This window comes from Bombus bifarius, unplaced genomic scaffold (assembly GCF_011952205.1).
Source record: "Bombus bifarius isolate JDL3187 unplaced genomic scaffold, Bbif_JDL3187 scf7180000008258, whole genome shotgun sequence".
Classification (NCBI taxonomy): domain Eukaryota; kingdom Metazoa; phylum Arthropoda; class Insecta; order Hymenoptera; family Apidae; genus Bombus; species Bombus bifarius.
This window is the reverse complement of record NW_022884545.1, coordinates 122,108-133,503: the sequence shown is the minus strand read 5'-3', so window position 1 is coordinate 133,503 and position 11,396 is coordinate 122,108. Positions and strand designations below refer to the sequence as shown.

General features: G+C 44.8%; 1 protein-coding gene across 1 annotated transcript; it reads left to right on the top strand.

The window, feature by feature from the left end:
• The first annotated feature begins 7,307 nt into the window (after positions 1-7,307).
• Positions 7,308-7,964, top strand: LOC117211850. Its single transcript, XM_033456099.1, has one exon. The coding sequence runs from the start codon at positions 7,308-7,310 to the stop codon at positions 7,962-7,964; it is 657 nt and encodes a 218-aa protein (XP_033311990.1).
• The last annotated feature ends 3,432 nt before the right edge of the window (positions 7,965-11,396 follow it).

The window sequence follows — 11,396 nt, the reverse complement described above, 5'->3', positions numbered from 1 at the left end:
GTATATATATACAATTATTATACAATTATTGCTTTCAAAAGAATATACTAAGTATCGCTTTTGATCATTAGTTTGCCATTAATTCCTGTATTTTAATAACATTCACATATTATTAATATCTATTGAGCGAAGTCTCCATATTACGTAGATACAGCGGATTTAAGATTTTATTTCTATTTTGTAGCCATAGACGCTAAAATAAATTATTCTCCCAACTTTTACTATGTATTATATTCAGATGAAATGAATATATTCAGATGAAATAATGACGTAAACGCTAAAAAGATGAAAGATAATCTTTTTGCAACTATTTAATGTATAAATTAAAAGTATTTTGAATCTTAAAAAAATTAAATGTTTTAATTAGTATTTTACTAAATGTAAAAAAATTTTATACATTTACATTTAAGAAACAGAAATCGACAAATTTTGGTAAGAGACAATTATGTTCAGTAATACGTATTTCTCACAGATGATATTAACTTTATGGCGTTCCTGTACTATGCTAACCCGGATAGAGAGGAGAAAGCTCTCTAAGCTTACGAGCTTAACCTGGACAGTGCTGTTATGCAAACGAGCAAAATCTGTGAGTAGCGACTTAGTTAATCTTACGCTCATCAACATTAAGTCTATTCTATTTATTTTTAAGTTTTGTCGTGCCATCAATTTACTACAAGAGCCACATAAATAAGATTTAGAGAAGAATTTAAAGTATTATAGAAAATTTCCAATTATTCCATAATTTAACAACGAAAAAATTTATTTTCTTTTATTTAACCTTTAATAGTCTGGGTTTTGATGGTCCAGAGTAAAATATTCTTTCTATATGCCATTATCTTTGTTATTCAGGTCCTGCATACCAAATCGATAATTAACCAAGTTACAAAGTTTCAAACAAAACAAAGAATTATATCGGGAAAGTGTATTCTACCTTTTCGACTTGTTTCTTCACATAGAATCACACTATTGCCGATTGTACTATAACTATTTGGATACTTTCTATAATATTCTTATTTCAATTAAAAATGATATAAATATCATTATAATTGAATAAATAATTTATTTTTAAACTTAATTTTTATAGACATCTAGAAATTGATGATTTTTTAAAAACGTAACTCATCTACCAAATTAATGGCATCAACAAAAGAAATTTTCTAGCCAATTAGCTAGCTATCCAAATCGATTCCCCAAATCGGAAAGTTCAAATGAATATCCGCACTCACATGATTGTTATTCTTTAATGTCAATTTTCTCTATTTATCAATACAATTACACGTCTTACAAAATATACAGATAAACTTAATTTATTACCATAGTTTATTAAGTAAAGTTTATTAATTTAGCCTTTAATCTATCTTCCGTTTGGTATTGTATCGAATATGAGACTGCTTAGTCAGTTTTACGTATACAATAAATCAATAGCAGCTATTATTAGAATAACTGGGAAACAACTTGTATTGCTGTTTCCATTTGCCAATAAGTATAAGATTCTTCGCTGGCACTAACTTGTCAATGGTTGCAATTTTTATCACCCAGTCTTATTAATGACAATGACCCACTAGTCACGACAAAAACCAGTAAGACAAGTTGTCGATTAACGTATTTTATATGAATTGTGTGTAATTAAGAGAATTATATGTATAAGTCTCATTGATGCAATCAAAGCATACGTACACGAAATTAACATATACAAGTTGAGGTGTTAGGATATCAGTATTTTTCTTACATGTAAATAAAATATAATAATTGTAATGCTGTATAATTAAAACGGATGTAAACATGTTATTTCCTTAAATATTAAAGAGGCCTTTTTTTATATTGTATACTTCTTCAAATTGTTATTGGTAGAGATTCCAATTTTAATATATCTTTTTAAATACTGTAAATATTACATATATTAATATAAATAATATATGAAGATCATACAAAACAAATTTTAACAAATATATTTTTGTCGATTTTCTGACTTCAATGTAATATTATGACTAGATGAAAATATTTTTAATATACAGTAGCTAAAGATGAAAGGAATTTGTTACGTTCAAAGAGATGGAGCAGACATAGAGAGGACGGAGCCGTGAGCGTGATCGAAATCTCCGGAAAACTGGAGAATTCGGACAAGGAAGGTAATCAGAGTGAAGGATTAATGCCTGTGAAAGAAAAGCGGGCGTAGGAACTAACGAAATCTGGTCTGGAAAGACGTTAAAGGCGAAATTAAACCGAGTGTGAGGTTATGACGGTGAGGTAGCCATATTAGGACACGTGACAACAGCGCCGCTACATGAGCTACCCGAGGAACTACACGAACTCAGCCATATTGGCAAGCGCCGAAAGCGCGCCGCGAGGGCCATTCGAAAGTGGTAGTGACTGGTGGAGTGACAAGTGCGCAAGAGCAAGTGGCCATTTTTGCGTCCAATGGGGAAAAAGGACGTAACCGCGAGGAAAGATAAGGAGGTAGAGGAAACCGTGAGAGGAGGGGGTGAAGCGGAGTTGGCGGAGTTGGCTGCTGAGCCGAGACACGTCAGTCCCAGAAGCATGAAGAAGGCGGTCCCGCCTAAAGAGGGGTTCTCCTACTCCACACTGAACGCAGGGAACCTACGGACGGAAGAAACGACGGAGGAAGAGGAAACCCCCGCCGGCGAAGCGCCCCGTGCGAAGAAAAGGAAGGCCGGCGGATCCCCCGAGCTCCCCACGGACATAGCCGAAGAGATGCGAACATTTACTATGGCAGACATAGGAGCGGAACTGATCCGTCGAACCTCTGAGGTGACCGAGGTTGCCGAGACATCTCGCAACCTCAAGGGCACACAGGGAAAAGCGCTGCAAGAAGCGGCGAAGACGATTGCTGATGGCGCAACAGAGATGGTGAGAAGAATGGATCCCGCCTCTGGCGCCCTCGCTATAATGGAAAGATGCATAGCGACACTAGAGGCGGAGAACGAGGCGCTCCGAAAAGAGCTGGCCTCGCGCCCCACAGTAGAGAAGAGGAGTGAGACAGCGCGTCTCGCAGCAATCGAACGCAAGATAGAGGAGCTAGCTAGGACCCTCGCTGCTCTGGTCGATGGAAGAACGCCTTCAAGACATAGAAAGAAGGAAAGAAAAGGAGGTCGTTCCCGACGAGAACACGAGAAGGATAGAGCCTGGAGTTCCAAATACTCCAGCGACCAAGGGAGATCAAGCGGCTGCCATGGAATGGCAGACCGTCGAAAGAAAAAATAGAAAGAAAAAGGAGGCAGAGAAGAAACAACCGGCGAAGCTAACTCCTGGAACAGGGGCGAAGAGCCGGAGGAAAGCCCCAGAGGGAGAAGGCGCGAAAAGGGGGAGACAAACTGCCCCCTCACATACACCACGAACATCGGCGGTAACGATCACACTGAGGGATAAATTGGGCCAACCCTACTCGGAGATGTTGGCCGCGGCCAGGGACAGTGTCTCCCTGGCCGAGGTCGGCATCAACGCGGTGAAGATGCGCAAAACCATAACCGGAGGCGTCGTTCTGGAGGTCCCCGAGGGCCAGAAGAGGGAGAAGTCCGCAGCGCTCGCAGCACGGCTGACCTGGGCCTTGGATCCGAACAAGGTCGGCGTGGCGACACCCGTCCGAACTGCGGAAGCAAGTGTGACTAAGATAGACATATCGGCCACTAAGGAGGAAATCAAGAACACCCTGGCGAAGGAGAGCGGTTGCAAGCCGGAGGACGTCCGACTGGGAGAAATCCATCTAGCCCGAAACGGCCTTGGATCTGTATGGTTACGAGGCTCGGCCGGTGCAGTGAGGAAACTGGTCCAGGCTGGCAAGGTCGCCATAGGTTGGTCGACAGCGAAGGTCAAAACCATCGAGCGAAGATCTTTGCAGTGTTACAGGTGCCTGGAGATTGGGCACGTAAACAAGACCAGCACCGCCAAGGAAGACAAGGGGCATCTATGCTTCAGATGCGGCAAACCAGGGCACCAAGTGAAAGCATGCACTGCCGCGAGCCCGAAATGCCTACTCTGCGAGGCGCTTGGAGCACCATCTGTAGACAGGATGGGTGGACCGGCCTGCGCCCCCCCCCCCCTGAAGAAAGGTACAAAAGGAGCCACCCGCGGATCCACAGCTGCAAGCTGGAACGAAAAAGGCTCGCCGTCGTAAGGCGACCCTAAGCCTGTGAACAAGGAAGCTGGCACGGAGGAAGCCATAGAAGTGACGACACTAGGGGACTGAAAATGCGCATCCTCCAGACTAACCTGGGAAGGTTAAAACGAGCGCAAGACCTGCTCTACCAAACAATTCGGGAGAGCACGGTCGCCCTAGCGGTGGTGGCCGAACCATACAGAGCTCTGGATGCTCCGGAATGGGCCGGAGATACGTCGGGGACGTTCGCCCACGGAGCCCTGCTGGAGCGTGGCAACGTATACATCACGGTCGAGCGGGCAGGGATGGTGGTGGGTGTGTACGTGTCATCTAACAGCGGATGGGCTGCGTTGAAGGAGTTCCTGGACGGGTTTGGCGACTGCATCAGGCGACTTCCCCGGCAAGTGCTCGTCCTGGAAGACTTCAACGCGCGCTACACGAAATGGGGGAACCCCAGGAACAATGCGCGCGGCCGCGCGCTGTCAGACTGAGCCGCGGGACTCGGACTCCTGTTGGTGAACAGTGACTCGACCAGTACCTGCGTGGCGTGGAGAGGGAGCTCCATCGTCGACATCACATGGCCCTCCCCTGATGACTCCGGCGGATTTCAGGCTGCAGAGTGGCCGAGGGGGTCGAGACACTTTCGGACCACCTCTACATATTCATGGAGGTGGACACACCTGGACCTCGAACGGCGACTACGGGCGATGGTCGCGGCCCGCCGAGAAGAGGACGCGCGCGCCCACCGCTACGATGGAAGGTAAAGGAGAGGAACGAAGATCTACTCCAGGCGGTCGCTATAGCAACAGCTTGGAGCTGGGAAGACTCGACGACGACGACCGAAACAGGCGTGGAAGAGGAGGCCGAGAACCTTCGCCGAAGCATCCATGTTACGAGTCACACCGGGCACGATGCGAAGCATAGCAATCTACTAGTGGAACCCCGACAACGCGGAGCTGAGGGCGAGATGCGTCCGGGCCCTAAGACTGTACCCACGGGCCCGCCGCTAGCGACGACGCGACGAGGAAGAAGTCTCCTTGCGCTACCGTGCGTACCGCTTGCTACGGCGCTCGTTACAAAAGGAGATTAAGAACGCGAAGGACCGTGCCAGGTGAACTAGTTAAAGCAGTCGAGTCAGACCCATTAGAAAGGCCATACAGGACGGTGACGCGAAAAATTCGAGCGAAGAGCTCCCTGGCAACGATGGAGATGGAACCTGCGCTGCTGCTGCAGATCATCGGGACGCTTTTCCCCTCGCAAGAAGACGGTACGGCAGAACAGTCGCGGGAAGCGACACGGCCGATGGAATGGAGAGATGACTGGGAAGTCACGGAGGAAGAGATGTGGGAGGCGACCAGAAGAATGGCCTCCCGCGACGTGGCGTCGTGTCCGGGCGGAATCTCGGGGTCAGTGATGGGGGTCAGGGCTCCCAAACTTTGACGCTTCTACGCAAGATGCCTGAAAGAGGAAGTTTACCCCCGGGCATGGCAGACGGCGAGGCTGGTCTTGCCCCGTAAAGAGGGCCGACTGATGACTTCGCCGTCGGCTTACCGGCCGATATGCGTGCTAGACGAGGCCGGCAAACCCCTCGAGAGAGTGGTCGCCACCCGCCTGGAGCGACATATGGCGGGACAGGTGCCAGGTTGGCACGAAAGCCAGTACGGCTTTCGGAAGGGACGTTCGACGATTGACGCGATCAGGCGCAGGCGGGCACTCACAGAGGACATGGTATCCCGGAACGGCGTGGCGCTGGCGATCTCTTTGGACATCGTCAACGTGTTCAAGTCCATGCCATGGGACAGGATAGTGGCGGCCCTGGAGCACTTCGAGGTTCCCAGCTACCTCGTCCGACTTCCCGCAGGGAGGACTTGCTTATGTAAATCTATGGGGTATAGCAAACCCACGTTCTCGCAGCCATGGAGGACCATCGGGCTAGCGTCCCGCTTACGTGAGTCCTGTATGTACAACGCAGGGAAGGTCGCCGGGAGTGTAAGGCGTTTAAGTGCAGTTACAGTCTCTCTACGTGGCCTTGGGTAGTAGCGCACCCACGATCCTGATGCCAAGGGTGGGACCGCCGGGATAAGTTCCCGGATACTTTGTATCTTGAGGCCCCCGCTTACGTGAATCCCATCTGGCACTGCCGAGCACGGTTAGCAGGTCGCCGGCCGGCAGTGACGTGGCCGTACATCGACACGATAGTCCCACCAATGACTTAGGATAGTACCACGGGGGTCGAGTGTAAGCCCGGAGGGAGTAGCGACCCCTCTGCTCGGCCAATTATGGGATTGGACTCGTAGTGGCAGTGGTTGATGGCCACGATGCTGGCAAGAGAGCCGACTTAAGGAGTAATGGCTTGCCCCGAATGGCCTTCGGCGGGTGAGCAGCGTCCCACCTTCTCCGGAACCGTCCTGGAGAGACGGAAGGGTTTAGAAAGCGCTCCGCTCGACCTGAGACGAGCGTCATCCCCTGCCAGGCTTAGCTGATCCAGGTAGCAAGGCACTAGGTGCATGTGCGCTGGTTGGGCGTAACCCCAAATCCTATGGCACTATGGGGTGCCCGGGTACTGTATAAGTGCAAATTATCGCTAAGGAAAGCATCCGAAAACAAAGATGAGAATACCTCGTCCGGCTGATCCGAGCCTACCTCGACGACAGGTAGGTACGCTACGCCAGCAAGGAAGGGCAGAAAAGGCGAACCGTATATCGCGGCGTTCCGCAGGGCTCGGTGTTGGGACCGATCCTATGGAACGTTGCGTACGGCAAGGTACTGCGTTGCCCGCTGCCTCCAGGCACGGCATTGGTGTGCTATGCAGACGACACTCTGGTCCAAGTCAGGGGTCGTGGTTGGCACGAAACGCTGCGCATCGGCGAAATCGCAACGGCCTGGGCGTGAGGGTCTCCCTTGCGAAGGCCATCTGGTTTTACGACGAGAAAAGGCGAGGGACTCCACCGCCCGGCCTAAGCATAAACACGGCAGGCGAAACCGTCGGGGTGAGATCGCAGATGAAATACATGGGTCTCGTCATCGACAGCCAGTGGACGTTCGAGACGCACTTCGACTCCCTTATTCCGAAGGTGTCGGCGGCTGCAATTGCCTTGTGTGGCCTGCTGCCGAATATCGGCGGGGCTCGAGTTGCGGTGCGCCGACTATACGAGGGCGTCGTTCGGTCCCGAGTAATATACGGTGCCCCGGTATGGGCGGACGATCTTATGACGAGTCGTCGCAGCATCCTGCTCCTCAGGAGGCTGCACAGGGTAACTGGCATCAGAATCATCAGGGGATACCGGACGGCGTCCCACGCGTCGACGACCGCTCTAGGCCCCCCCCCCCCCCGTGGGAGCTTCGGGCGCTGGCGCTCAAAAGGAGATACGCCCGCTGGAGAGTATGGGATCCGGGAGAATATCTGACCGAGCAGGCGGCCCCAAACGACTTAGGAACCGCCGAGAAGGACGCGTGGGATCAGTGGCGATCCCAGCTGATCAACGAGGGAGGCGAACATCGAGGCGCGAAGGCGGTCCTCCCAAACTGGGAGACATGGAGAAGCCGCTGCGGCCTCCCACTCACATACAGGATGACCCAGGTGCTCACTGGACGCGGCGTGTTCGGCAAGTACCTGAGGAAAATCGGACGGGAGACGGCGGACATTTGTCACCACTGCGGAGAGGGCAGGGACACAACGCAACACACGCTAGAGCTCTGTCCGGCGTGGGAGCTGCCCCGCTACACTCTGCGGCACGCCATAGGGGAAAGATTGACCCCCTCAGCGATTGTTAAAGCGATGTTGAGAGGGTCACAAGATTACGAGGCCGTCCGCTTCTTCTGCGAGCGAGTTATGCTCGCGAAGGAGTGAGCAGAAAGGGAGAGAAAGAAAATCCCTCACCTTTGTAGGATAAGACGATGGAGGAGGATGGCAGTCAGACGACCTAGAGTCGCTCCATCGCTGTCCCAACGGACCACGACTAGAAGGAGAGACACCACTAGGGGCAATTCCCCCCCCCCCCCCCCTGACACCAATTCAATAGTCAGGAATTATTAAGACTGGCTCGAACAAGAGGCCGCGGGAAGGGGGTGCAACAGAAGTTAATTCATAAGAGGTTCCTGGAATAGTCCTGTCATACGCGTAGGATGGTCATCGTGGAGTTTTAGTCGGTACGAGTCCGACACTACGCTGCTGTTACGCGATTATTAGAACAGCGGAGTGTCCATGAGGATTTTTCCATGTACAAAAAAAAAAAGGTTCAAAGATATGGTTGACGAATTTTTGTAGAATCGAATCATCATATTTTAATGTAATTGTAAAATTATAATGAATTTATGCAATAAGACATATTGAAATATTACTAAATTGATAATTACACGATTCGGTGCTTCTAGCAGAAATTGTAAAAAACTATAAATTTTTGTATAAGCTTTCAATTACCAGAAATTCAAGAAGTCTTGTCAATAAAGAACTTTAACTTAAATTTTGTTGCATATTAAGACTTGTTTTTTACAATACATGTAAATTTAAATTACCTTATTCTGTCCGATGTTCACACATGCAATCACATTCACACATTTCTGCCTGCAATCTTATGGCACTCCCGCAGTTCATACTGCAACGCATATATTTTAAATTCGTTCTTTCGTATTACCTAGTGTTGCAGAAATTTCATTATAAACAGCAGATTTTAACCTCCACAAAAAATAATATAGTTGTGATAAAATGGATGTCCGAACTGCTTAGGTAATGTTTACATTATGCTCTATCCATCATCGTTTTGAAAACATGTAATTTAATATACTTTGTACACATTATTGGTGACTGCTGAAATACCATAAGCAGACTGCGAATATTTACTTAAATTCATATTTTTATAAATAATTAAAAAAATGGAACCTATGTCAAAAATTATTTTCTCATCTATTATTAATATTATCAATATTATAATAAATATTATATTTTGAATATTTCATATATTTTGTACATTTTTTCGTTCACTTACTGTGTGTAAAGATGTTTTGACGTCCCTGGCTCATATTTTGAACATCTAACAAAATAAAGTAATATCCAACTACGTCACAACAATAATTGAAATATACTTTCCATACGTTGCTCTCGTTCTTTTATAAAATGTTGAACAAACAATTTGCAAACGAGATGTTATAACTCAAGCAACCTTTAAATCTTCTAAATCCAGGGTAACTGGAAAGAACGCGAGTAGAAAAACGCCGTTCGATATATCGCCACGAAACTCGAGCGTATTGATGTTTCGTTTTGGCACGATGCAACGGCCGATTGCCAACTTTCAGAAATTGCTCGTTGCAATGCTATCGTCCTTTGCTAGTCGCTTCAATCTCGAAAGGAAGAGATATCGTGGCTCAGTGAATAATGACTTTTGATCGACATTGTTGATAAAAGGACTGTATTTTGTTGCAAACTTTTTTCAAAAATTACGACATATAATTAGACTGCGAATGTTTATGTGCTTAAAATATAAAGGATTCACTAGTATTGGTGTATTTACATCAGCAGTAATACTGTGTATGAAAATTCTGAGAATACGAATTATGTATTCAAATTGTACAAGTCTCAAACATTTCTTGTTTCACAGTGAAACAAGTTATAATCTTGCGCCATAATCAGACTATGGATATTTATACATTTATGGAAACTTTGAAGATGCAAAAATTTGCAGAATGTATGTACCATAAAAAAATATGTAAGGTATCAAAATCAAAGCATACGTTGTAATATTTAGTAGATGAGATAAATCTCTATTGAAGTTTCATTTTTTAAGTAATATTATTTTTATTAATATATTTAATAGAAGTAAGTGATATTTTTATTATCATTTTGCTTAAAAATCTGCAGTTCGCTAATAATATTAGTGGTTTAACCTGTGCTTTGTGGAATAGTAACAACTGTTTCTATAATAAAATTCTATAAGCTGCAACAATTTTAGGATTATAAAATTCTGTTACATAAATAATCTCTAGAATCCTATAAGTTAGAAGTTAAACTAATAATATTACCCTAATAATGAATATTACATCAAGAAGGTTCTGCAACCTTTGAATTGTCGTGGCTTATAGAATTTTTGTACAAGTAATTGTTACGATTTTGCAAGTTACAAGCAATATAATTCTATAATACATAAGTTTTAATTTGTCTCTATCTATCTAACTAATCTATAATTATTCAATAATTGTTTATGATTATCATTGTAGTAACCTGAAATAGTCAGTTAATTCGTAATTTATAAAATTTACTTGTGAAGTTTCATTTGTGCTATTGTTCTTATTGTGCAGAAAATGTATTCATACCGATACGTAATTTGTAACTTATAGTTTGAGCAATTAAAAAAAAACAACAACAATATATGATATTAGTGCGATTTAATCCAAAAAGTCCTTAGTTTCACATCATTATCAACTTTCCATCAAAATATACATTTATATAGATAGTCATAATCTAGGAATAGACATAGCATGCAATGGAATTTAGTATTATAGGAAGTGTAATATGTTTTACGTAGCTACATAAGTCTTATCCTTATTTCATAATCAACTTTCAATGAAGAACTATTTTCTATCTGTCGAAACCACATTCTATTTTAATTACTTATTTTCTTAATTAGTATTTAATTTTTAATAAGTGCAAATTGCAAGCAGGTTAGTAGAATGATAAAAGTATGTTGCTGTAGTGTCGCGAATTTCATGAAAGAGATAAAGCAACAGTGACAACTAAAAATATTAATTCGATAGATTTGCGAGTTCTACATGTAAAATTTTTATCAGAAAATTTTGATCAGATCCTAAAATGCAGAAATTTTATTAAGCATACAAGAGTTTATTTCGAGATGAGAAGAAGTAATGGAAAATGAATGAATGTTCGGAATTGACCTCATAATGTATTTCTGTAATTTTATATCAAATTATTAATAAAAAGTAAGAAACAATTAATGGTGTCGACTACGCAACAGCATCCATGCATTATCGTGCGTGACCACGATATTTTCTCTAACGATATTATGAGTATAATTATCACAGCTGAGACCACGATAAAACTATTGGATCGGGAAAAAAGCAATCGCCGTACCGTTCGTTGCATCATCGAACAATTACATTTCGGGTCACTAAAATCGGCCGTGACAACAAAGAAACGACTGTATAATCCTAATCAACAGCTGACATATTTATTAGTGTCAACAGGCCTCTAGTCTGCCGCATCATGGTCAGGAAAAAAGTTTCCCGAGCAAAAAGCTACCGCGAGCCGCTCGTGAATATTCATGTACTCGCG

Bases quoted from the DNA above. Each gene is read 5' to 3' on its own strand.
- LOC117211850 (XM_033456099.1), top strand. From the start codon at position 7,308: ATGGGCGGACGATCTTATGACGAGTCGTCGCAGCATCCTGCTCCTCAG.